This window comes from Curcuma longa, chromosome 10 (assembly GCF_044706935.1).
Source record: "Curcuma longa cultivar G26 ecotype Majalengka, Jawa Barat chromosome 10, ITB_CL_G26_1.1, whole genome shotgun sequence".
In the NCBI taxonomy this organism is placed as follows: domain Eukaryota; kingdom Viridiplantae; phylum Streptophyta; class Magnoliopsida; order Zingiberales; family Zingiberaceae; genus Curcuma; species Curcuma longa.
The window spans coordinates 8,893,997-8,921,523 of NC_133870.1; the positions used below are offsets into that span (position 1 = coordinate 8,893,997).

The 27,527-nt window shown below is 36.2% G+C and overlaps 3 protein-coding genes and 1 non-coding gene across 7 annotated transcripts; 2 read left to right on the forward strand and 2 right to left on the reverse strand.

Annotated features, from left to right (window-relative positions):
* The first annotated feature begins 917 nt into the window (after positions 1-917).
* On the forward strand, positions 918-991 carry TRNAN-GUU (transfer RNA asparagine (anticodon GUU)). Its single transcript has one exon. It is a non-coding gene; the product is annotated as a tRNA-Asn (tRNA).
* A 3,207-nt stretch (positions 992-4,198) lies between these two features.
* On the reverse strand, positions 4,199-8,827 carry LOC141835851 (uncharacterized). Of its 4 annotated transcripts, none has more exons than XM_074723237.1 (12): positions 8,738-8,827; positions 8,403-8,643; positions 7,036-7,571; positions 6,870-6,959; positions 6,544-6,783; positions 5,803-6,331; positions 5,405-5,721; positions 5,225-5,328; positions 5,041-5,138; positions 4,883-4,956; positions 4,721-4,817; positions 4,199-4,519 (listed from the first exon to the last, which is right to left on the reverse strand). In XM_074723237.1, exons 2-11 carry the CDS (start codon positions 8,641-8,643, stop codon positions 4,722-4,724), a joined length of 2,325 nt encoding a protein of 774 aa, XP_074579338.1. In that variant the 5' UTR covers positions 8,738-8,827; the 3' UTR covers positions 4,199-4,519; position 4,721. The 4 variants fall into 4 exon arrangements, with proteins under 4 accessions (XP_074579338.1, XP_074579336.1, XP_074579337.1 ...); XM_074723235.1 differs by having other exon boundaries at positions 4,199-4,546; XM_074723236.1 differs by having other exon boundaries at positions 4,703-4,817.
* Positions 8,828-9,989: 1,162 nt separating this feature from the next.
* LOC141835600 (putative invertase inhibitor) lies at positions 9,990-10,535 on the forward strand. The gene has a single exon (XM_074722987.1). It carries the CDS (start codon positions 9,990-9,992, stop codon positions 10,533-10,535), a length of 546 nt encoding a protein of 181 aa, XP_074579088.1.
* A 1,146-nt stretch (positions 10,536-11,681) lies between these two features.
* LOC141835858 (regulator of nonsense transcripts 1 homolog) lies at positions 11,682-26,960 on the reverse strand. Its single transcript, XM_074723246.1, has 29 exons — positions 26,253-26,960; positions 23,992-24,243; positions 23,749-23,919; positions 23,573-23,623; positions 23,111-23,203; positions 22,902-22,997; positions 22,638-22,688; positions 22,442-22,560; positions 21,932-22,040; positions 20,786-20,908; positions 20,650-20,721; positions 19,673-19,744; positions 19,520-19,586; positions 18,894-19,036; positions 18,651-18,722; positions 18,439-18,567; positions 17,625-17,780; positions 17,188-17,301; positions 17,023-17,121; positions 16,870-16,947; positions 15,514-15,648; positions 14,388-14,462; positions 14,187-14,301; positions 13,592-13,965; positions 13,450-13,512; positions 13,305-13,376; positions 12,882-13,013; positions 12,651-12,770; positions 11,682-12,575 (listed from the first exon to the last, which is right to left on the reverse strand). The coding sequence occupies exons 1-29, from the start codon at positions 26,784-26,786 to the stop codon at positions 12,453-12,455; spliced, it is 3,810 nt and encodes a 1,269-aa protein (XP_074579347.1). The 5' UTR covers positions 26,787-26,960; the 3' UTR covers positions 11,682-12,452.
* Between the last annotated feature and the right edge of the window lie 567 nt (positions 26,961-27,527).

The following is a 27,527-nucleotide window of genomic DNA, read 5'->3' on the forward strand; positions in this document are numbered from 1 at the left end:
ATCTATTTATTTGATCATCAACTGAAACCTAAGCTTGTCTTCTGACCTGTGTAATCCAAATCTAAGGCTTACAAAATTGAGTGAGTCATCTCTTTGCCAACCTAATCTTCTTCCAGAGCAATATAATTTGTTTGAAATAAACAGTTTGAACTTTCATTTAGTCATTAATATTGAGATTGACAACATGCATTATTAATTCATGTTTTCGCTATTTCAATGGTAAGACATGTTCGTAGTTAATCAGGTATTTAAAGATCATGTATAAATTATTATTTTTCAGTAGGAAGATAATTTTGAAATATTGATTATGGAGCGATGTGCTTTTTGATTTATCATCGATAGAAAATATTTATCATCGATAGAAAATTTCTATATTGTTCTAATTTATTCTGATAATTAATGAAAAATTTTTATGAGATGGGATTAATTAATTTAAAGAGATGGACATCTAAATTATCAAATATATATATATATATATTATCAGTATTTCAGCATTATTTAATTTCATAAATAATTAAAGCATGCGGGCTGAATGGAATTTTAAGCACCACATCGGGGTACTTAACATTTTTGAAATCGAATATATGTGGAAATTTTTGTTTATGACTTACTAAATCATCAAGTTACATTATTCCACCATAAATCTTCAATTGGAATTTTGAAGCTTAATCTTCATTTTTTTAACCTAAGATTTTATTTGTTTAGGATTTTTGTTTAAACGTAGGATTTTAAAACTAAAAGGAGACGCATACTATATATATATATAGTTGGGGTCGTTCTGTCATGCTTCGCTTTTGTTTGTTTGTTTTTTTTTTTTTCAAATTTTATATAATTTCAATTCATAAATCGAGTAAGACGTGTATACAATAATACTAGAAAACTCCACATTATATTAAAAAAAAATATAACAATCGCCTGCTGGAGTAGCTCAGTTGGTTAGAGCGTGTGGCTGTTAACCACAAGGTCGAAGGTTCAAGCCCTTCCTCTAGCGCACTTTTTTTCTTTCCCCTTCGATCCACAATTGCACCAACAAAAGAAACCATATGCATAGGCCATATCCATCCAAAGTCAAAAACAACAAGAGGTTTACTTTCATCGCATGCCAGCTTGTCGCAGGACTCTAATTAGATGAGGAAGCTTGATTCACATATTCTCGGTTCCCATTCTTGTGATGATGGCTAGCCTTCCAGGCTTATTGCAAGATTCACAAAGTTTTACAAGCTAGGTTATATCCAAATATATAACATTTCATCAAAACAACAAATATGATTTCAGATGATATGTGACAAAGCAGATATGACCTCTAATGAACAAGTACGTAATGCCCTAAAGACTAATTACCACCAACTAAATGAGACGATATGCAACACTTACTATTCAGATTTTTTTTTGAAGATTAAATTAAATTTTATTTTAAAAATTAAAATAACTTATGTAATTAATATGATAATAATAAAATATTAAAATAGTAATTTTTTTCTATATTATTGAAATTATACAAGTTGTATTCCATTATTAGCTACTTTTTATCCCGTATACAAACTCTTTCTGCATCGTTCTATGGCTTGGCTTGATCATAATGTCGCGTGCATTTGGCCTATGCGAAAATGCCATAATTCAACATTATATCATATAGACGCAAACACGATATCCATCGTAATCTATCTGATGAGATTAAAACAAGCATTCGAGCACCCTACAGTGTATCGAGATCTCAAGTATTTGCATTTGCACGTCGTCGACAATTCATTAAGCTTCTTGACGTCTCACTTGTACAAATGATCGTGTCAAGGGATTTACAGCCAAGGACAAACGAACAAATATAATACAAGAAAAGTTCTGCCTCGTTTAGCAAAATAGCAGTGACTTCGTCTCCCCTTCCCAGCATCTTCCCATCGGTACCGTTCTCCAATAGAATTCTCATCACAGGGTTAGAAAATGAGTATAACATCAACTGAAACAAGAGCTCTAAATGAAGTGTGAAAAATATTGTAATAAAAATCCTGCATGCTCCCTCTATCGAATGATTATGGCTACGAGTTGAATCTTATCTAAAGGCTTTTCTACAGAAGTGAAGCAAGTAATTGACCGTCCACAGCGTTGTTTATAATTTCAGACCAAAATTTTCCTATAAATTTGGCTGAAAATACCAGTGCAAATATTCCTAAAGAATGATCCCCGCATAGAGCAACAAAGCAGTTATTTGAGGCTATGGAGTTCTTAAAATAGGGACAAGCTTCACAACTAATCACCAGGAATATGGCAAGATCGATCAGATAAAGCAACAATAAGTAACCGCTTCATAAACATTTGTATACAGATGCAATGTCACTCGGATACAAGAATAATAATAAAAAAAGAATGAAAAAAAATCAAATGGGAAATAATCATCACCGGAGTTCAAAAAAAAAACAATTACAAAATGGCAACAAGTATATCTCATCAACAAATGGCAGGTATAATATAGCTAATTGAAGACAACTAAACATTCAAACAAGTCCTACTACCTCATGCAAACAAATGATGGGATGGCTTTTAACTGCTAGCATTGCGTAAACATACTAAAAAGCATGGCCACAGTAAGAACATAAATTAGCAGGAATTAAGTAATTTTAAAATCAAGTAATGAAAATTATTTTAAATAATTAATTTAGCAGGAAATAAATTAGAAAGATATTAAAGAAGAATGAAAGTGGAGTATCCAGACAAAAAAAAAGAATACTTCCCTTGTGGTGTAGCGATTGGAAGATCTCATTGACAAAGGAAAAGAAAATAAAAGGCATTGTGACTACAAGAAGCTACATTTGTGGTTAGATCCTGACTGATATTGTCAAGTTCAACTTGCCAGTATTCCACAGTTGGTTAATTAAACTGCAATGCTTAAACATTGAGATAATAATTTAAATAAATACAAGATAATTTATGAAAAAATAAACAGGAAAATCCCTGAAACAGAAATCATAATATTTTGTATTGTAATAGCAAGTGGATTATCATATTGGAAAAAAAGGTGTATATCATATATGCTAGTGCTAAGGGCTATTGCAAAGTTCAACTTTTCAATATCTAGAGTTGCTATATTGTTATATATAAGTAGTTTTGATATCCGATCCTGCATTTCTCTAAAGCTCCAAATCTGTCTCTCAATTAGCACCGGAAAGGTTGGAAACCAAAAGCTTACAACTAATTCAATCAGGAACCAGTTATTTTCCCTGATAAACCCACTTCTATCAGCGGAACAGAATAAATGGTAAGATGGTTCTCATAATCATGGAATCAGAGAAAATATTGGGTGGTAGAACTACCCAAAGATTTCTGTCCTTAAACCATTTCCTCATGTTTCTGTATGGTTTTCCACAAGAGAAACAAACAGTTAATATGATTAACTTGCTAACCCTTTATAGAAGATTTGTTGGATCGAATCACTTGTTTCGCAAAACACCAGGATCCAATCTGGTCATTCTTAGAACCAGTCAACAAAACACAATCCACAGCTGTATGTGAGTTATCTCAGAGTCTCCTAGGTGCATCTTACAGCAATATGTAAATGGCTTGTCCATACAAGACCTAAATATCAGTGGCAGTCAATCTCCATTGGTGCCACATCAGACATGATGTAACTCCATTTTTGAAATGCCCAGCAATTTGACAAATTTTGCAGCCATACCAAAAGTATTCTTACAATTAGGAGTTCCAATATTAAGAAACTTGCATTCAGAGAACATGTAAAGACTATGCACAGATCCAAAATACAATATCATGGGAGCATATAGCACTACTCAATACCAATAAAGTAAATGTATATAGGCACCCTACAAATCTTAGCTGTGCTTTGTTGACTAACAACAATTTAGATCCTGGATATAAGAATCATGATAATATTGCATGCCAACACCATTGTAAAACTATTCTGATTCTGGCGTCTTCCAAGATCAGTTTTGGAAGTTATGCATTAAAAGGCATCTTGCCACTCCAAGAATGCAAAAGGAGGAAAACAGAATCTCAAGCCAGACATCCAACAAATTCGGAAGCCTTCTCAATTTACAATACCAAATCCTTGAGTATAACTCATAACCAGAATATCCTTCAAGCAATGCTTAAAAATGATATACTTCAAGGTGTTTAATCTCAAATGCTTAATCCAAACTGAAGCATCCAAAAGCACTTCAACTTTAAAATACCACTTAACACTGCTCAATTAAAATATAACTGCTAAAATCTTTCTCCATCCAACTGTCTCAAAGCAGTGAAAACAACATGCTTCATACATACCACATCATTTCTTGATGTTCCATATTGTCACTCAGTATGTTAAAATTCCCTTACATTGAATAACACTAATTAAAGGTTCAAGTTCAAATTACTGGTCTGACCACACCATACAACTTGCTGCTTCTTAATTTGATTTCACCAAGTTCTCTCACAAAAACAGCAGGAAAACAGGCTAAGCGTGCTCAGTATTAAGCCATCTTTCCTGACATGCAGGCAACGCATAGAGAAGCTTCCTAGAATCCACAGCCTGCACCAGCCTTCAGTACTGTCAGATCTGTGCCATGAAGATAAATCTATACATGATAACCGAACACAAACCAAGTGGTGCTAAAAAAATGTAATATCCAAGCCAGAAAAGTTCCTAAAGGAGATAACCGTAGGTAATATTTTATCTGTGAAGAAAGCAAAACAACAAGCAATAGCAACGTACATGGAAAAACTTGAGCACCTTAATAGTATGAACTAGATCCACCGCTGCCAGTATATCCACGGCTACTCAAACTGCGCCCAGAAATGAAAGATGATGAAGCCGAACCACCACCACCCTGCAGAAATAACATATATAAAATACAACATAGCAGTAAAAAAAACAGTATGACAAAGTATTTACATCAGATCCACGTGACAAGTAGGCACTGCCGAAGCTCGATGAGTATACTCCACCTGCACTGCTGCTAGTTGAACCTAGAAGGATATAATAATAAAATGCAATTATTAACGACCACAGCATAGCAAGTCAATACAAAGTTGGGACAAAAATTTACATACCCCGTGCATAAGTCATTCCCTGACGAGTCCCATACAAGCTATCATGACCAGAAAGAGAACCTCGGGTACTACCATATCCAACATTCTCTTGACCAAGCCTGCCCAGCATAGCAAATAAGAGTATGGAGAGAACAGTAAGAGCAGAAAAAATATTCTTCATACAACAAGAAATTAGAAACCAGACCTATCACTATAAGCATGTCCATACTGAGCTCCAGTACCACTAACAGCATAATCCAAGCGAGCCCTTGGCTGGCGTATGCTTATATCAGCATAACGAGGATCATCCTGAAAAGAAGAAAGGCAACAAAGGGGGGATTGAATAGAAATTACACAAAGCATAAACATGCAATTAAATACTGACCATTTCTGAGTAAGGACGTTTTGACCCAGAAACTGAAACATAATCTCGGCTACGGCCTTCTCGATATGTGAGTGGGCGTTCAAGTTTCCTCTCATAATCATCATCAATGTAAACCCTCCTGTCACTAGGACGAGAGGCACTACGTGGTGGCAATTCAGAGTAACCAGACCCACGAAAGGAGTAATCATCTCTATAAGATGGAACTCTCTCAATGGGCACTCGGGAACCATACTCTGGAACAGGTCGGCTTCTAGGAGGTGGTAGGTCATCACGTCTCCCATATTCCCTCCTGTCACTAATCCTTGGATATGGATCAACTGACCAAAAAAACAAACAAATTATTGGCTGCATGAGATAGCATTCATAAAGCATACGAACAAAGATGGACAAAAAACTACCTGGTGCAGGTGGCCTTCTCTGGTAGGACCTCTCTGGTGGAGGCAAACGCCTTACCCGCTCTGCCATTATCATCTCAGGGTGTCTATCCCTATGTCCAAGAGGCTTCTTCATACCACGACTGCCACTAGACACACCACGAGCACCAACTGGTCTATAGGCATAACTTGAAAACCTAGTAGGTGGAGGCCGGTGATATGATGCACGGCCACTTCGAGGAGCATCCCGACTAGGTCTAAAAGTTCCATGAAAACTACGTTTCACTCTTCCTCTTTGATGTGGCCTAGACAATCTAGCCCTAACTTTGACCTTGCTATGACCTTCCCCTAGTTCCGTATTGTTAATACCATCAGCACATGCAACAGCATTATCATGAGTGTCAAAAGTAACAAATCCAAAATCTTTCCTTTTGGCAGCTGGCATATTACGAGCAAGCTCAACTTTCTCAATTACACCATATTTCTTGAGGCAATCCCTTACCCGATCCTCGTCCCACATAGCAGGAAGGCCATCGATGAAAACAGTTTTAACCTGGCAGTTCAATAGGGGAAAATAAACAAACTACAGCTTAGTTTCAGCATTATGGAGTTCGAAGGGGACAAATGCTACATAAGAAATTTAGGTTACAAAAAAGTACTGCACTTAAAGAAAGGCTGAAATCTCAATTGCCTGTATTTGAAGTTGGTAAAAATAACAGACAACAGTTATGGATACAGTAGATGTGCTACACTATCAAATCATACCTGGGCCATAATTTCATCATCTGGATCGATGAAAGAATCTGCAAAGGCAATCTTAGCGGTCCTATCAACACCAAACACTACATCTCTCTTCTGCAAGATCTTGTAAGCATCCATTGCTTCAGTGCGTGATGAGAACTCCAGGAAGGCAAAACCACGATTCATTCCCTCATTATTGGTATCCTCAACAAGGGTCACATCTTCTACGTTCTCAACTCCATAGCTTTTAAGTTTTTCCTTAAACTGTATTGAAGGATCAGAATGTCAATTTGACCAGAATGCAGAAAAACATTAGAAAAAGACAAAAAAAACTTGGCAGAGAATGTTACATGTTCCTTTGTCCAAGATTTGCAAATATTACCAACAAACAGAGTATCACTGTCTTGACTTGGAGCAACTCCACATTGCTTACCACGTACCTATAAAATGAACTAATTCCATTAGGGTTAAGCAAATCAAAATATATGTTAAAAGATGAAGAAAAAAAATACAAACCACAGGAGTCTTGAGCTCTGACACAGCACGCTTTGCTTGCTCTACAGTTGCGAAACGCAAAAATGCAAATCCTTTGTTCTTCTTTGTCAGTGGATTCATCATTAACCGAACCTCAGTGACCTCGCCCACTTGAGAAAAAACTCTCTTGAGGTCATCTTCACTAGCATCTTTATCTAAGCCACCAACAAATATTTCAAACTCCTTTCTTTTTCTATGTTCTTCGACTACTTTGTGTTGTTCTTCTTCCTCAGCATTAAGCATATGCTCTCCCTCAACATTTTCATCTTCCTCACCTTCTAAGTGATCTCTATCATCCACAATTTCTTCATCAACCATATCAATTTCCTCCTCTTCAATAACATCACCTTCTTCACCCTCTCCATCAACATAATCTTCTTGTACTTCATTCTCAACATACTTCTCATCATAATCTACAGCAGTATCTTCTTCATGTTCATACTCCACCTCATTGTCCTCTAACTCTAACCTTTCACCATTTTCTTCTTCCAAGTAAACCTCCTTGACAACCTCTTCATCTGGAAAAAAGAAAAAGAAGCTTCTTCAGATTCATCAACATGGTAGAATCTTTGCACGTTTAGGTAAGATCCACACATCTATATAGGTTGTCCAAATGTCAAGGACCAGATAGTAAATAGAAGTAAACACATCTCAATAAACAGAAATCATCGACAAGATTCCAAGCATTTGGTTGACTCTATTTCATAGAAAGAACCAAAATCAGGTACCAAGCGAAATTTTGCAAAATGATCATATGTCAGAATTGTCTATGATTTTTTGTAGCAGTAAGCCTCTTTTATATAAATTTCCATCAGTGGAAACTGCTAGTAGCCAGTGATACTGAATCATGTATTAGTGTATATCTCAATATACACGAAAATGATAACGAAATTATTAAAAAGATAGATAGTGAATACATATTAGAAATGATGTGCACCTGTGCGACTTGTAAAAGAAAATATTATTTCAAAATGTAAGAGAAAAAAAAATCAAAATCAAATCATCAGATTCAAGGAGATAGAAGAAAAAAAACATATAGCAAGAATGACAAAGGGGATTATCAACAAATTCAATATTAATTTCGAGATTATACCTGCGAATATAGAAATTTAGCATGAAATTGATTAATGAATAATCAAAGCACCAAAAGAATAAGAAAAAAAGACACCGCCTTGCTAAAATTGCGAGTAGCAAAGAACCAAAAAAATACTAAGACTTGATCAAGATAAAGTAGCACAACACTAATAGTTATATAACGATGTTTATGAACAAGAGGTCCAAATTTTCATAAGTTCTAGAACAAACAAAAGGGGGAAAAAACAGATGCCTGAACAGATGGGATTTCTTACATTCAACATCGACGGAGTCACGGCTAATATCACTGGAATTAAGATCGAACATCTTATCCCTGACGACGACAGCCTCAACCTTGGTCTCTTCCTTCACCTCCTCGACGGGAGGCGGGATCTCTTCCACCTCGGTGGGCTCCTCCACAACCTCCGCCTCGGCCTGAACTTTGGGCGTCGCCCTGGAAGTCCTAGCCGCCGTCTTCCTCGGCCCTGCCGTCTTCTTAGCCGACCGAGGAGGCATCTGGATCAGAATTAAAAGGATCAAAAACTGGAAAACCAAATCGAAAAATGGTTATCTGCTACCAATCGTCGACAGCGGAATCGAACTTTCATACCTTAACTGCGAGATCTAAACCCTAGAAACACTTCTCGGAGCGAAGCGCCGGCAAATCCGTCACGAACCCTAATTCACGCTCGCGTTGGCTCGCGCGTCGAGATCTTAAACTGGTAATCCGAAGTCTAGGGCGACCAAAATCCACCGTTTCTTATTTTACTAAACTACCCTCCCTAGGCGGTTCGAGACCATAACGCATGAAGACCATAATAATTAATAAGCTCAGGAAATTGATGGGCGTTTAAGTCATTTCACATGGTGCTTACGTACGATTGGTTTGGGTTGGGCTTCAGATCTTGATCCGACGGCTCCTGATCTGTTCCCTCAACCTTCGAAAGCCACGTGGCAGATAAAACTTCGAAACGTCGCCCGTCGCATCTAACCATTGGTGGGGCCCGAAATTTGCGGGTAGGAATCGAGTAAATTTCGTAAAGGTGTGTGATGTTTTATATCGAAATTTGCTACTATCAAAGATGACTTGTCAAAGTTGGGAGACTCATTTTCATTGAATATAGAATAAAATTTAATTTAATTATTTAGAAAAAAATATTTTTAAATTCAACAACTATAAAATTATAATTTTGTATAAAAATTACTATGTAATTATATAATTATAACAACTATAATCTTGTAACATTTATGATTCTATAATTACTACAATTATAGTTATAGTAATTAAAATAATACTAATTAAAATTGATTAAAAATACATTATCTATTATAACATGATATTAATCCGTGCTAATCAATGTTGATCAGAGATCAAACATCCATACCACAAGATCTATAAACTGTAATTGTTACAAAGTACTTATATTTTAATAAGTATGAATTATAATTGTTACACCATATGATATAATAGTTATAAATTATAACTACTATAATATAATTTATTTGTATTAATAAGAATTAAAGTATTCATATTATTGTAGTTGTTATAATAATATCAAAATTAAGAATAATTTCTGAAATGAAAATAAAAAGAAAGCTTGTCATTTTGATTGGTTGCTTAAGAAGTTTTGATCAAATTGCACCATGTTAAAATAATAATATTGATTAAAATGGCAAAGAATAACTTTAATTAAAACTGCATTATTTTTTAAATAATTTTTAAAAGAGGGACTTTTTTAATGATATGAATAATTAAGGGCTGTTATTTATTTTCTTCCTTAATTAATTATCACGGTCTCTATATATTGAAGGGGGTTTCATGCATAATATTCATCCCGTGGAAGAATTTCACATCGCCGAGAATGAAGAAGAGCTCGGCTCTGTCTCTGCTCTCGCTCATTTCCGCCGCCGTCCTCCTCCACTGCGCCGCGCCGGCGAGCGCCTCGCTGGAAGAGACATGCAAGCAGCTGGCGAATGAAAACCACAACGTGGACTACAACTTCTGCCTGACGTCCCTGCAGGCCGCTGACGGCGCTCCGATTGCCAGCCCCAAGGAGTTGGCCGTCATCGCCGCCAAGTTGACTCAGGCGAACGCCACGGCCGCCCTCGCGAAGGTCGAGCGGCTGCTGAACGGGTCGACGTTGGACCCGACGGCGAGGTTTTCGATCAACTACTGTTTGGGGTTGTACACCGAGACCAAGGCAGCTTTGTCGAACGTGATCGAGGGTTTGGCTTCCGGGAAAGACAAGAGCTCTGTAGTGAAGCAGATCGACACGGCGGCGAGCAAACCTCAAAGCTGCGACGACCTGCTCTACGAGGGCGGAAATGATTATCTGATGAAACCGGAGGATGATGATTGTTCTAACCTCGCCACCATTGCTCACGATCTTATTGTTAAGTTTTTCTAGTTTGTTTGTTTGTAACAGATGAGATCTTATCTTAATTAGTTGAATAAAAGTGGTCCATTTACAATGATGTTTAACGATAACTATCAAATTTAGTTTGATTTTTGGTCTTTTAGTACATGCATTATGGTTTTTAATTAATAAATATATACACATATTTTAATTTAGTAACAAATAAACACATTACATAATACTTTTTTTTTAAAAAAAAATCATACCTGGCATATTATTTTGTATATATATAGCGTGTTAAATTGATTATATGCTTAGTTTAATATAAATATATATACATTTAGGTTAGTTAAAATTTGTATGAAATATAAATTTATAATGGCCTTCCTTTTCCTCATCAACAACGTTTATATTGAAGGAATTTGGCAAGTAATTTAAATTAACACATACATATTTCAAATACAGTAGTTTTGAATTCCTCTAATAGATTATAAATCCTCTTTTTTAGAGAAAGCATGATAATTTTCTTGTACTTGAACGCATTACTTATGATCTCGTTAAGTTTGTCGAGTTTATTTGTAATAGGTGAGATGATATGATATCTCGGTTCTACATGATCAATCCCACGATCATTTCTTATATTTGAACGCATTACTTATGATCTCGTTAAGTTTGTCAAGTTTATTTGTAATAAGTGAGATGATATGATATCTCGGTCCTACATGAACGATTTCACGATCATCTGTGAAAAGATAAATTGAGAAGTTACAATGAAAGAGGGTATTATCTCAACTTCGCTGAAATTCAAACCCTTGTCTGTTTTTGCAATTCTGCTCTGTCGTGAAAAGGTAAATCAAAAAGCTGTAATTAACTACGACAGAGGAGAATATTATCTCAACTTCGTCAAGATTCAAACCCTTGCTCTCTTCTATAATTCTGCTCCGTCATAACCAACTCAACTATACTCCGAAAACTTAGAGATGATATGATATCTTGACGGAACAAATAGAGGATCTGCAAAGTTGAGAAGAAAATTCAAACTCGTCGGTTCATAACCCTTTTAAACTCCTCGCTACATGAATATGATGATAACGAATGTTATGTCCAAACCTATACCACGCATGCTTATTGATATAATGATAAAACTTCATCGAGTGAGACGAGTTAATTTTAAGAATATGACTAATCCAATCTATGCATGGAACAGTAAGCAACGACACAAGTTTATTGATATAATGACTAGAGCTAATCTTAAGAACACACCTAATCCAGTCTTCCCCATGACTAGTATATGATGTTCTAATAGGGCTGCCTTTTGAATCCAAGTATGAAAGCAGAGAAATAAAATAGATAAATCAACACACCAGACTTGGTCATAGAGCACAGGCATTTAGAATATGAACAGGCATTCAGAAATCACACTAGGTTTTATTTGTGATATGAGGCACCAAACCAGGAGAAAACATGAGTTTGATCCAAAGGTGGCGGTCATCTTCAAATGCTACTGTACACAATTTTTTTTTTTTTTGTGGCGACAGATCTTGAAAAGACCAATGAAGGCCGCTCATCAAGTAGTAGTAGATAGAAATTGCTATGCACAATGGATCTCATTCGATAGCATGGCTTTCATTGCGAGCAAGAAAATCTGTAACCCATCTTAGGCAGACGATGCAACCTCCAAATGGTCAACTCCTGAAACAATAACATTAACTTTCACGAAGAAAATGTGGGTAATCCTTTCCTCAGCTCTGGCTGTGTGAGTTGGCAAACCGCTGCCATATTCCAATCTCCATCTGTAGCACTCGTATCGTCTTATATAGCTAGCTAGTCCATCAAAATGTGACTGCAAGAATCGAAGCCACCAGGAAAGATCAAGTCAGTCACGGCAACAACAAACCATGTCTCAGCACAACCATTTTAGCTGGGTGCAAAGAATGTAACCCATCACTCTCTAGAAACCACTGCAACTCAGCCATTGTAGTGTGGTTTCAGGTTTGCCGAGCTCTGATTTTGCTGCGGAGGAGGCTGTGGTGTTTGAGTTTGAACATTGTAAGGAGGGAAAGGCTGTGAATATAGTGGATTTAGAAGGCCCTGGCAAAAAGGTTCAATCAGCGAGAGCAAATATAATAAAACCCAAATGTTCAACTTATAAATTCTTAATTGAACCTGCGATTGAAGGGAACCAGGTCCAGCTATTCCAAAATGGCTCTGAGAAGATTCATCTTGTGAGGGATCATTAAATCCTGCTTGAGTAAATAGACCTTGTGATCCATGAGGCATATACTCCTGTTAAATTTCACAGTAATTTAGTCCGCATATGAGAAGCAACACAGGCACAGGGACAGGAGCTAACAGAGTATATGTGCACATAATTAGAAGGTCAAGTGATAAATCAACCTGGAAAACATAATCATGACCAGTTCCCAAATGTGAATACCCTGGTTGGGTATTCTGGTTCATGTAGCTTCCGGGAAATCCAGCCTGAGGTCCTTGAGTGGCATAATCAACAGCGTATCCACTCCGAGAAGCCTATTAAGAAGGGGGAAATCTATTCAAGATACACCAGCAACAAGGGAACAAATTACAACAAAAGCAATATAGACAAAATCTGCTGCACATGAGAATGCATTGCCAACAATAAGAACGTCATCCAGCATATACAAGAATGCAAAATGGACGTAAAAGAGACTGCACATGAGCAGGAACTGTCAGTGCATGATTAGGCTACAAATAAAAGAAGCCATTATGAAAGTAATACCGAGTTAAAATATCAAATGTAAATGGTCATGTTTGGCAAAAGAGGTAAAGTGATTAAAAAACCTGTGTAGAAAAATCAGCCACGTTATAAGCCATGTGTGATCCTTGACTTTTGAAGTCATCACCAAGAAATTCCTGCAACTCATGAATGCTCAAGATTAACAATAAAGCAGCAGAAAGAAACAAACAATTCATAAGCATCAAGTACCTGAGACATGCTGCCAATAGAAAGTCCATCACGAAATGTTTGGCTGAGCCCTTGAACTGGCATCTGATAACAATAAATATAGAACATTGAGAACAGTAACCGAATGAATGGAAGATACACACAAGGAATAGATAAACCTAACCTGCGTCATTAACCCAGTTTGTGATGCCGGCGCCCCAATAGAAGGCTGACTGCTAGGGTTGTCCAATGGAGGGAAGTTAAAAACAGAGCCAATACCAGTCAAGGGCTGGGAACTTTGTTGATGAGGTAGGTGACCCCCAATAGGACCACCAGCATTACCACGACCAGCCCCAAAACCCCTATTGCCAGGCTGTGGGACCTGTGGAATAGCTCCTACAGGTCCATGAACAGCACCACGAGTTGGAATAGCATATGGCTGAGAATGAGGACCTCCTGGGAATGGTGGTACAGGAACACGAGGCAATGGATAGCCAGCTGGGTGCATGCCAGGTTTAGGATTACCATTTGGTGGACCAAATGGAACATAAGAATGTCCTGGTTTGGAGCATCTAAAATTAAGTACTCATGAACAAAATGGTAGCTCAAATCAAAAGCACATTGTATCTGATTGTAGACACCGCAACTAGTTAACTATGCTAAAGCAAAAAACAAAAAAATATTGATAGATATACTCAGTGAATATCACGTGCTTTAGTACTGTCAGTGTCATATTTTTTTAAAAATATTTTGTTCTGGCCATAACCTCAAAATAATACCTTTACCACGCCCACCTCTCCTGTCAGAAAGTGGGACTGACGAACCAACAGGACCAATGTTATCACTGTGAACAATCCCAGGACCACCCCCATAATAGAGCCTGCTACCATAAATCTGTACATCATTACCAAACACACAAACACATCACACAGAGTATACAGAAAAGACACTTGAGTTATTTGTGCATAAATTCAATAAACCTTTTTTGGCTTTTGAAATTGCACCATACTCTGCTTCAAGTTGTTCAGTGGTCCTTCTACAAGGCATTCGTGCTCCTAGACATGAAGCAAGCAATAAATAAGAATCAGCTAGCTCCTAGGTAATAAAAAAAAGGTCCATCAAACCTGTGTATTATCCTAAAAATGATCCATACTCTAAGTACACTGAATTACTCTAATAGAATAGAAGGAAGCATGATTAACCACATGAACAATATTCAACCCCGTGTATTAGTTAAATTACCACAAGAAAGAGACAATCCTCCAAAGAAGTGCACACGGATGGACAAAGAGTAAATAATTTGTTTGCAGAAAAGCAAGATCTCAGTAGGTTCAATTGGAGAAGAAGACAATCCTCCAAAGATGTTAAGAGAAGAGAACCTAGTTCTACATATCAGAGAAAGAAGAGCAATAATTGAATTTAAACTCACATATCTCTATCAATTGCATCAATGAACATAATAGACGAGCACATGAGTCCTTTGGAGTGAATATAAAATACTATCTTCCTCTTTGTAACTTTACTACTCATGAACAAGTGTGTCAGTACTCATATGCAAATTAACAGTAATACAGATACAGCAATTAACATTCACACATATCATATTGAAGCACACATAACACTGAATTAATAACTGTTTATGCACCATACATAAAAATGTGATGTGAGCATAGCAGGGAGAATGTGTGCAATAACCATTTCATGTGAAAGAACTCTTTAGCTACAACAAAAAAATACAAAAATGGTAGAAAGAGGCTGAGCTTATTTTGGATCACTTTTCCATTTTCCTTTTCAAAGAAAGACATCTATTTCTTGAAAATTTTATCAAACACGTTTTCAGAAACAATATTCCTTTTCTTTAAAACAAGGAAATGGAAAACCAGTAAAGGTATTTCAAAGCAAACACATCATAACACACTTAAACAATTAACCATTAAAATGCATTCTTTCTGATGGCTAAGAATGAACAGAAAGAAAATAGCTCACGTCAGAACTTGAAAAATAAATAACTAGTTAAAAGAAAAGAATATTGAGCAATATTAATCACACAAAATTATAATAGCCAGTGTGACAATACAAAATGATAAATCAAACAGAAAAACATACCTTGTAATGTGTCAACAAACCATTCCAAAGAGGTTGTTTGCTTAGAACCTTGGGATTCCCAAGGATGACAATGCCATAACGAGCCCGAGTTAACGCAACATTTAACCTACGTGGATCATTAAGAAATCCAATACCCTAGAAATACAAGTAAAAAGTTTCAAATCCTGAAAAAAAATTCCACAAAAAAGTGATCAAACTAAAATAATTTTTACAATTTTATGGTGTCATCCTAATGCAAACATAGCAGCAGCTTTCACTAAATCACAATAAATTACTTAGCTTCCATGGTGGTTTCTCTTCAGTTCACTTCTCTACTAGCTTCCATGGTGGTTTCTCTTTAGTTCCTCCTCTACTACTTTCTCTTTGTGTACATCATGTTTTTCTTTTTTGAAAAAATATTAAATCTCTTATCGCAAGCTCTTGCATTTGCATCTTATCATTGACACACTTTTTCTTTACTTACTCGTCTCAACTTATAACTCTGATAAAACATTTCTCTTTTACTTGTAGAACCTTCCCATCTCAATCTTAAGGTCAAAGTTGAATCAAGGAAAAGTACCAAACAAATAAGTGTCACAACCTTAGTCAACTTCCAATCCTTTTTCACAACTTATTTTCTCTTCATTAATTAGTACTTGAATTATGGTAATACAGAAACAAATCCCTGCACAACTTCCTATGCCTAAGTAAAAAAACAACATACAAGGTAAGATTCACTGTCGTTCAACAGACACACTGTTAAAGAGACATATCATCATTATTATCAAACCATGCAAGTTGAAGTAGGCTAGTTAATATAACAATCAACTTACTCTTGAACTTCTACCGTTATCCATACATAGTTTGATGGATTCATACAACATTTGCCATTGTTTGATGCTGACTAGCAATCTAACACAACCCATCTCATTTATTCGGGCTTGGAATCAACCATGGCAGAATTTATTCGCCATGGGCAGAGTTATTTCATTGTAAACGAAAGAACCCCTTAAATGGTAAATGCAAAAAATTTGCCTCTGACTAGGATGGTGGGATCTCAAGCAAAAAAGACTTCGTTGCCTTAAAATGCATACTTGAAATCCAAGTGCATGCATGATGGATGTCTACCACATATGGTTGATTATTGGGGCAAGATACAGATTATCCTTCTATTAAGTAAAAGAGGACCATTTGCAATTAATATTGCCATTGAAGACAACAGCAGCTACAATGGAATCCAGTATCCTCTTTAAAAAGGTCAATCTGTATTAATATCCTCTATATTACATAATCTGAAGGGAATTTATCAACTGTCTCAATAAAGCATGTTATAACACTGAGAGCGAGTCCATTGGTCAAAAGCAGAAAAAGACATGCCTGATGCTCATTGCTTCTCACACAAGACAAAATAATGTAATCCTTCTCTCTGCCTTGAAAGGAATCAACACTAGCAACCTGAAAGGCTTAAAATTGATACCAAAACAATGAAAAATATAACAGCCTATTTGATTAACTAAGATTGATACCAACCTCAATTTCCTTGTAAAGCTGTTGCCTAAGGGCACCATTCCTTGACATATAATTCACAATATATGCCCGTTGTCCTTCATATGGTGTGATAACTCCTATCTGCATCATTCAGCCAAAGATCAGAGCCCATATAAGACTATCTTTCTAAAGTAAAGAATATAACACCTGACTAGGTATGACACCACTTCTAAGGAAGGTAGTGACTATTTTCTCTACATTTGCAGCCTCAGTTCTATTGAGATATGATGTTCCACTGGCACTAATTTCTTCTTGTCCCATCTAGAAAAAGAAAAAGAAAAAAAGAAGAGAGAAGATCTTAGCATACAGACAAAGATAACAAAATTGATCTCCTCACAGAAAAAATCAAACAAGAGATAAAATTAAACAAGAAATATTACATATATAATACTCATAAAAGCAGGATTGTATAACAGTACAAGTTAGGCAGGTCATTCACACACGTATACACACAGAGAGGAAATCTTAGCATACAAATAAAGATAACAGACACTCTATTGAATTTTCAAAATATACAAAATCAAATAAGAAAAAGTCTTAACTGAATGGATGAACCAAAGTAGATAACTACAGATGAATGATACCTGCACATAGAAGAACATAGGGCGGTTAGGAACCGGCCAAGGAAAATCAATACCAGTGGATTGCCTCTCATTGATTGTCACTCCATTCTGAAGTGTGCCTTCATAGAAGCTGTTAGAAGGGAATTCAGAGAGGGAAGGGTGCATTCTGTATTGGACCTGCAATTTAATAATAACGATGCAATCAAAGGACAAATTTCAAACGACATTTGGTATGAAAAACATTACTTTTCAAACTTGACCCCAAACCTTTTTCTTTTTTATTAGTGCTAGATGTAATTTGTAGATTCTCCAAATCTTTAGAAGATAAATCATACATGTCAAAGATCACAAAAGGAAAATCTGTTGCATATAGATGATGTTGTTTTAAAATTATTTTGTTTCAAATCACACAAAAGGTAATCTAGCCAAAAAACTATGATTGAAGGAAAATAAAGTTATGACATGATTTAACTCAAGTGATAGAAAACTTGAAGAAATTTTGAATTCTACGCCACAGAAAACTTTGTGAGAATATCAATTACCACCAATGCAAGCTTCAGTATATATTAAATAAATTTACATAAGTTTTTTGTCTAGTCTCCAAGTTGTGTTGTCAAAAAGTAATATATAAAAACAACCAGGACAGCAAACTGCAACAAGAAGTCCATGAAAATAGCTTTTGATAAAACATCCCCATACATAAAACACATTGAATAAAGCAAGCAAAACAATTTTCAGCGACAAATAAGAATAGAAGTTATAAAGCACCTCAACCAACATAACTTTTGAGTTACTACCTCGGTGAATAATGATAAATGCAGAAGGTACAAATCACCTGTAACCTAAATGGTTTGTGTCCCAGAAGAACAAGGCGCTCAAAGAGTGACTGTGCCAACCCAGCACGGGCTGCCTTCTTACACATGATAACTGGACCAAGCTGGCAATGATCTCCAACAAGTACAACCTGTTGTAGTGAGAGAGCAGTTCCTCAGCAAATAAATCACATAAACATCAAGGCAAACTAACCAAAGCCTCCACTTCAACTACCTGTTTGACGCCTAAAACTAATGGAATAAGACACTCAGGCTCAGTTGCCTGTGTAGATTCATCAATAAGAACCTGAAACGAACAGAATAAAACAAAGTTAAAATAAGGATGAAGAAACATGTATGGAACACAGAAATGAAAGAATGCCAACAACTGAAGGTTACATCATAATGATAGCATCAAGTAGGAACAGTAGTATTTTAATATAGATCTAAATTCTAGCACATTAAAAAAAAAAATTACCTGGCGGAATCTGAAATTGTCAAGGCGGGGATCTCCAGCTCCAACACATGTACAGCAGATAACATCAGCACTTTGCAATATCTCCCTTTCAGTAGCCCGTTTTAGTGCCTTAAATTTTTTTTCATCACTGCTTGATAATTCACCTGTAAAATTACAGAAACACACAATCTCAAGTAAGACGCATTGAAAAATATGTATATTATAATCAGTCTCGCCAAGCAACCCTAGCAAACAGAAATCTTGAAGAATAAATTGAGTGAAGAATGAAAAAATTACCTCTACCAACCAATAATCCTAAAATTAATATCCTTCAATAAGCTGATTAAATTTCTAAAAATAAACTTCAAAATGAGGAAGCTCTAGAAAACTAAGAGAAAGAAAGAAGTTATAAATTAATATATCAAAGTGATTTGGTGGTTATGTAGAGAAATTACAATCTGGAATGGCAAAATTTCTCTCCTGTGAAACATAGCACATTCCCGAAGAGTGTGTTTTAAGACATAGTCGTTATTGGATAATGCATATGCAACAGAAAATTGCAAAGAAGGTGATGAAGCAAATATTAAAATTAGAAATTTATCACTATAAGAAATTCCATGTTAATGAAATTACTATGTTGTACATACCTTGTTCATCCTTTAACAACTGCAGCTTATGAAGTTCACTTTTTTCAGATGTATCAAGGTGGCGGACCTAAGACATTATATTCCTACCCATGTTAAGATCTGAAGAATCTATGGTGAATGGAGAAACTAAGAGAACTACACTTCTCAACATACCTGGTAGTGAAGTGTCAGATGCTCAACAGGAGACATGACTGCTTCTCTTGATTTAGCACAAAGCCTGACGACCTGAATATTTCCAGGAGTATTAATGTGACAGATAAATCCCATAACAAAGTTCCTCAATAAACTTACAATTTACATAGAACATGCAAAACACAGGTATCTAACTAGTTTAATTATGCTACAAATAAAAGATGCAGTGTTCAAGTTTTAATTTCTTTTAAAAAACCTTTATCACTTCCTTCCAAGTAGTAGCACTCTTATGTGACACATCCAATATATGTGAATTTGATATTAGAAGCACTTGGTTTTTATAAACGTCTGAAATTTCCAACCAATACTAATTACTAGTACTTTATTAAGTCCAAGAGTGATCAGGCTTTGAACGAGGACCTGCCAAATGACAATGACAGAACATATGACCATGAAAAATATGGGAAGAGACAAGTAAATGTATCACACATCATGTTTTACAATATCTCACATATTATCTTTCCTTCACATTGTCATATAGGCAAAGGGGTTAGATTGTGATTGCTTATTACAAAATAAAATACTTATAGTAAACACAATTGTATAAATCTCACCCATATTCTTTCCATATACTATGTTGCACAGAAGAGCAATAATCTTCTAATGAAAAACACATGCATTTTCATAATCATGTTTAGCACCAGAACATAATATGGTCGAGATGCAGAGAACTACAAAAAAATCTAAAAAGTGGTTTCTTGCAACAGAATCACACACATTAATCTAAGTGCAAAGCATAGAACCTACAATATCACCCTCGAGGCCTAGAGGTAAAGAACCAATATTAGAGATTGGAAGTAAGATGCTAGACAGCACAACAGAAATGTAAACTCTGATCTATTGTAAAACATGTAATGAAAATTAAACTAGAATTTCCTGAAAATAATAGAGCAGACATGTATGTCAAGACATAGTTCATGAAGAATGAATTTCCATACCTTCAAACCTGTGGAACTTATCTTATCTGCCAGTTGGTCAACAGCCACATTACTTGGAGCACATACTAAGACCTAAAACAAAATGAATTCTAAATTTGATCCTAGCATAAACAACACATTAAACATACTCATTTACCTGCCCTTGTCCTTGTTTAGCCATATGATATACAATTGCAGCAGAAGTGACAGTCTTTCCTGTACCAGGTGGGCCCTGTATCAAACTTATTGGTTTCTGAAGGACACTCTTAACTGCAAAAACCTGTCCAAGGAAGGAAGCATTTAAACAAAATTTGACAAGAAACACAGAAGAATCTCAACATAGATCATAATGCAAAATGAAGATATCAAATCCTATAGCTGAAAAAAATGCAATAGGCAAGTGTAGTGTCGTACAACAAACTCCAGAACTATGTTTACAAATGAGTTTCATGGTAGAAAGACATTTACATTTCACAGTTCCTTACAGTTAAGGGAAAAGGTGTAGCATTATCATAAAATCTACCAGAATGCTTATCGGTCTTTTCAGGATCACCAAATAGGACTGAAATGCTTATGGCTAATACACCAACATAAGTATTTGATGCCTCCAAGTGTCTCAGCAATCTCATAAGTTTCCCTTGTCAAATAATTTGATTAACTTTCTAATGGGTATCAGAAATTGTCAAAACCAAAAAAATGCCATCTGTAAACCAAACCAGTAAGGAAAGCACCATATTTTTAAATGGTATAAGTATTTATTGAACTGAGAAATATACTTATTTCTATGTGCAGTACATAGTACGGACAATTTTGCCACAAAAGCTTCCTAAGAACTGCTTACTTCTATAAACCAACACATTGACTAGAAACTGCTCATATCTCTATTGTCACCATTGTGTATGAGAAAACAGTATCCTCCCATGGTCAAAACAAATCTACTACTCACTAACATTTCTAGCTGTTGCTTTAACCTGTAAAATCAGCTAACATTACATTTCATCTTAGAACTTGTGGAATGACTCAATTGACCCCTCTAGCAGTATAAGGTTTAAAATCTTATTCCTTGCCAGTATGTCAGTTGCTAACCAAAACGAGACGGTATCAGAGCCACCTGACATAAAGTTTGTCAGCATGAAATAGTGCTGGTCGGCATAAGCCAAGTGGAGGGGGACGAGGTGGAAGAAGGAAAAAGAGGACACAAAGGGAGACAAGCAACAATTCAACGATCAATTTCTCAGTTTGCTCTCCTTTGAGTTGAAATTTCATTGGATGAATAAATAAAGAGAATGGTAGTTTAACTTACCTGGGATGCATTTAATTCAGGAAGCCCAGGCGCACCAAACCGTCGAGGTAGAGTATTTCGAACTATTTGTTGTTCAACTTCATGACCCAAAAGGTGATGATATATGTATCTGCATAAGGGAATAGATAATTTTAATTGCACTACCTCTTAATAAGGTTGTGACTTACTCAAATAGATGACCTAGATATAGAAAAGGTTTGGAGATAGTTCTTCAAACAGGAATTGTATCTAAGCATATATCTTATTTAGGGGATGATATGTACAACAAGGTAATGCTAAAAGTTCAGACACAAAATACATTTTCAGATCCAGAGAAAAGGGGGAAAAGGTCAAAAATAGCTTTGCAAAACAAAATTGGCATCTGGGCATTACATCTTATTTAACACTGAATAAGTGGGTACTTTTACAGGTAATTCATGAACCATTTATACATTAATGAGGAACAATATTCCAACATTATTAAAATGAGATCAATAGAGTAAATCATAATATACACTAAATGCAACTTACCCACTGACACTCGTCTCATCCACTGCAAAAGTCTTCATAGCTCCTTGCATTCTGTCAAAGCTAGTACTTTTCCAGACAAAGTCCACACTAAAGCCATGACTCAAATCAACAGGGACTCCCTGGCAAAAATAAAGATAGTATTAGCATGTTTCTCCTAGCAAAAGAGAATCTAATAAAAGAAGTAATTTGATTAAACCTGGCTCGCACGAAGTTCAAGTGCAACCTCTTCTTGGGCAGTTAGCTTAATCTGCATACAACAACAACAAGCTGTTATTGTCCCAAACTATTTGGGGTAGCTTAATCAACATAGAAAACATAAAAACTGAACAGTTTTGAACGACTGAGTAATAGTGATAGAGATGTGTTCATTTGAGTTGATGAATTTGAGTGCAAATAGTAAGAACTTAAACTCATGCATATCATCTATTTCATAACTCATGTATATAAATTACTAGCATACCACATGTCCAACAGATTGCCATGCAGGATGAGCTGTGTCACCGGAGTATCGCAGACGTAACTCATCTCCAGGAACAAGCCTGAGTTCATTATCTTCCTATGATAACATTATAAAAAATTCAGTTAAGGATTGGCAATAGAGAAAAACACAGTAAATGGCATTAAAACAATTTGCCAATTAACAGTGAAATATAAATAACGTGAGATAACCTTAGGAAAGACGAAGTAGGCTACACGCTTCTTATTAAGACCAACATCCCAGCGTACACTAACATTGTCTTTGCTTTGTGATTCTTTCATCATCTACACAAATACAAATATTGCAAGTCATTAACATAATCAAACAAAAAGTGAGCATATTTATTAGAGATTGGAGAGACAATTAAAACTTGGGACTGACATAGCTTGAAAACAACCATCGGAAACAACTAAAGTTGCATGAATTAGTTAGAAATATCTTATTATTGTGCATAGCCACAGATATATTAACCAGAAGATCTTCAAACACCAAGTCAAATTGGTCAGAATATTCATGCTATCAAATAAGAGTGGCAAGAAGGAATAAAAACACCTAATTATAATTACTTAGCATGTATGTTAGTTGGAAGAAGATCAATTTCACCTAATTTGATTAAATTGTTTAAACTGCAAAATCAAAGCAAGTTCACATACCTTATCATAGTCGGCTTCAAGCTTTATCAGTGGAGCAAATACATTTTGGTACTGGAAAGCCAAGGGAAAAAATAAAATAAGAAAAGTACACTAAATCAACCCTACAGATTAGAAGCCCCAATACATATTAAGCTAAAGAAACCCAGTAAACAATTAACCTCCGGACAGAAGCTAACCTGGTAAGCATCTTCATACTTCAATGAAACAGGCTGCGGCTCATCATCAACTCCAGGTTTCTCAAGATCTTCTAAAGAAGCATCAGGGTTTGTCTTCCATAGCTCTTCAAGTTTGTTAATTTGTTGAGCGCTTATTTGCCGTGCTCTCAGTTGTTCCTGTTCTGAAGGCACCTGGTAAAAATAACCAGAGTAAGTGATATGGATATGCAGAATTACTACAGAATGTAAGTGAAAGTAGCAAACCTTAACAAGCCATGGTAGGAAACATCTATCATCTATAAGGGGACACCACTGACTAAGATCCCAATTCATGTCCTTTAATGCATTGACATTCAAACACGGTTCTCTACACAAGAGAACAACAACACTTTCCGTTGTAGCAGAAATAAATCCAAGAAGAAAAACATTCCGGCAACCACAATTATAGCATTCAAGAATAGTCTCTCCCAAGGGACTGTCCTTGTGTAGACAAACTTCCTTGTGCTTTGCTCGCACCTAAAATCAATTAATATACAACCAGTAAATATCAATCCACACATCTGAAATGTAACTAGTATAATAGCATCTCACTCTACAATAGTAATCTAACAAAAGAAATAAATGAAGTTTCTCAAACAACATGCTGATGTTTTATAAACAAACAAGCTACTAATAGCATATGGTTAAATGTTTCATGACAAATGTAAATACCACCAAAAACAGAAACAACATTAATTGATCTGGAGGGGGATTGGTTTCAAGAGATTTAATCAGCTTTGGAAGACAACACACATGTAGGAATAGGCAAAAAAGTTGAGTGAGGTAAAAATACATGATAGGTAAAAGGAACTCAAATATCAAAATTAGTATGCCACCAAGAATGAAAATTAAATGGGTGCTTCACTCAAAATTTTTACACTTGCCTGCCAAGGCTTACCCATAAAATGTAGTACAAAGGTACTAAATTCCACCTACAGGTAAAATCATCATATGCAACATAAAGATGATTATTCTGAACAGTCATCAGAACTAAAATCACACTTACAAAAAGAATTGACTTTTTCCAAAACAACTCTCTTCCTCTACATCTATCAAAATCCTTTTCATGTTATCACCTCAGTAATCATGTATGTACATACTATGGAATTCATTTGCAAATTCTTCGACTCGAATGCCTCAATATAGTCAAAATCCTTTCATGAATGCCCACTTGAGAACCTATATAAACCTATGGTACAAACTTCAATATACACAAATAGAACGTGACTGTTGTCAACCACAGAAAACAAAACAAGAGAATCCACCATGTTCCCTGCCTCGCCCACCTATGGACAAAAAACTCACTTTTTTCCATTAAATTTGAGCAACCAGATCCAACAAAATAAAAACTTCCATGAACTGGAGAAGGTTCATCCCAAAAGTGACACATAAAAGCAGCTAACCTATCTTGAATTTTTGGCCTTTTTTAGCAAGTTCAGATTTATCACACTCGGCAGACTAGGCAACACTAACATAATTCACAATAACAATTAAGTGGCATTCTAATTTTCCACAAAAATAATTAATTCGATCAATCATCAATAAGGTTCCTTATATGCACAGTGTGCTTCAACTATGCACCATCCAATATCCAACAGTGCAGCCATTAGTCACTCCACCACAAATATGGTTGGTAATATATAAATATATGGGTTTAATTTTGCAGATGAATATAACCTTGACATACACAGGATCCATTGGCACATTAATACAGCCTTTCACCATTGGTAATGACAACAAAATTATGAAGTAAGCCTGTTCCATAAATCATAGCTTCCTAGATACACTATTTTTTTACATTTCCATGACTAAACCTATTAGCATCAGAAAATTTATACCTTTCCAAATAAAACAAACAACAAAGTTATTTGGAAGGGACTTAAATAAAGACCATAGAAACTATCAAAATAAAGTCATATAACATTGGCATTGATGGGAAATTATTTGTAGCATAGTGTAGTATATGATACCAAGATGAATGATGAATTATACTGCAATTATCTGGCTATGTTGTAGGGAAAGTACAGAATGTTGCAGATAAAAATTAATGAATGAATTGAAGAGAACAATTAACAATGAAAAACAAAAGAACACAAAAAAAAGGAACGCTTGTATAAGGTGAATGAGCTTAAAATTGCTGATAATAGGAGTGCATATGCATGCCTAAAACAAAACAGAAATTATTATAGAAAGAAGGGTGAACCCCTCAAGTTAGATTAATTGGATGTAGATGAACTTAACATGTAATGACGATGGGCCCTCGTGTTTCCAACAAAAAAGAAAGAAAGAAAAACATTCTCAAATATATGGTTAGATTACGAGAATCGGTTGAAAGGAAATGAGGAAAATTCAAAGTAAAGATAAACATGCACAAAAAAAAAAAACTCAAAGAGGAGAAAAATGCAGTTGGTTTCTCCCTAACACAGTTATCCAAAGCGCGGCCTGTTAAATAAGGAAAAGTAAAGCATTAATATATGGGCACCAACCAGATGATTCACGATATGAGAACCCGAGGTGTTCCCCCTCGAGTTGCAGAACCACTTCCTGCACGTCGGAATGTTGCACCTCACGACACACGCCGGATTCTGCACCCCACAATACCTGCACGCGTGCTCCGTAAAATTCCCCTTGCCAAACTCGTAACCCTCATCTCCAGTCTCCTCGAAGTTGAGCGCGCCCATTCCAGCCGCTAGGGTATCAACCGCCGCGGCAGCCGTCTGGCCGCCAGCGGCACCCCTGGCCTTGGAGGACGAGGAAGGAGCGCCGTGGGGAGTCGAGACAGAAGGCGATAGGGCGGGCTCAGAAGCCTGCAGATCGGAGGCAGGGGACTCCGGCGCGGCCTCGGGCTGCGGGGAGGGGTGCGGCCAAGCGGGTGATCGGGAAGGCTGCGAGAGCTCCTGGAACTCCGGGTAGTCGTCAAAGTCGTCCTGGGTGTTGAACTCGAGGAAAGTGTAGGCGTCGCCGCCGGTGTCCGGCTGCGAAGCCGTCTCGTAGAGGTTGTTGACTGACTGCGCCGCCATGGCTGGCGCCGCGGAAAATGGTTAGGGTTTCGAATCGCTGGTTGCTCGCCTCAGATCGGCGACGAGACCAGGAAGAGGGGAAATTGGAAAGGGGCGACGATGTGCGAGAGAGGACACACTGGGGCGAAGTTTTTTAGTCTAGGACATTTTTAGGGATTTTACGAGGCGAATATAAAAACAAAACAGAAGTGGAAGTCGGAAGGACGGTTTGGTACTGGGGTTATTAATTATGATGTAGGTGTTAATTTTATGGGCCGAATTGGGCTCCTTAAATTCTGGCTAAATGACCCAATTTACCCAAAAAAGAACCAACTCTCTATACAAATTACCAGTTCCAGTCATGGAAAAAAAAATAAAAATAGTAGAAAAGTTATTCGGCTAGATAATTAAATATATCAAATTTTATTTAAAATATATTACTAAATTTAAAAAAATTATAATATCTAGGGATAGCCAAGTTTAAACCGATATCACTAGTATTGAATTTAACATAGTAATAATAGTGCTGCCGAGGAAAAATGATCAAACAAAATCGAAAAAATCAAAGTAATGTGTTGAACAAACATTGAATTTATTTATTTATTTAAAAAAAATTAATTAAAAAAATGATAAATCCGAATTAACCCTATTAACTATATCTGGGATGATCGATCTGGTCCCATAAAAATTTTCCATTGACCATCAAAATAAATTGAAAAGTGTACGCATCGACCAACTCAGACGTCCAGCATCCTTTGATTA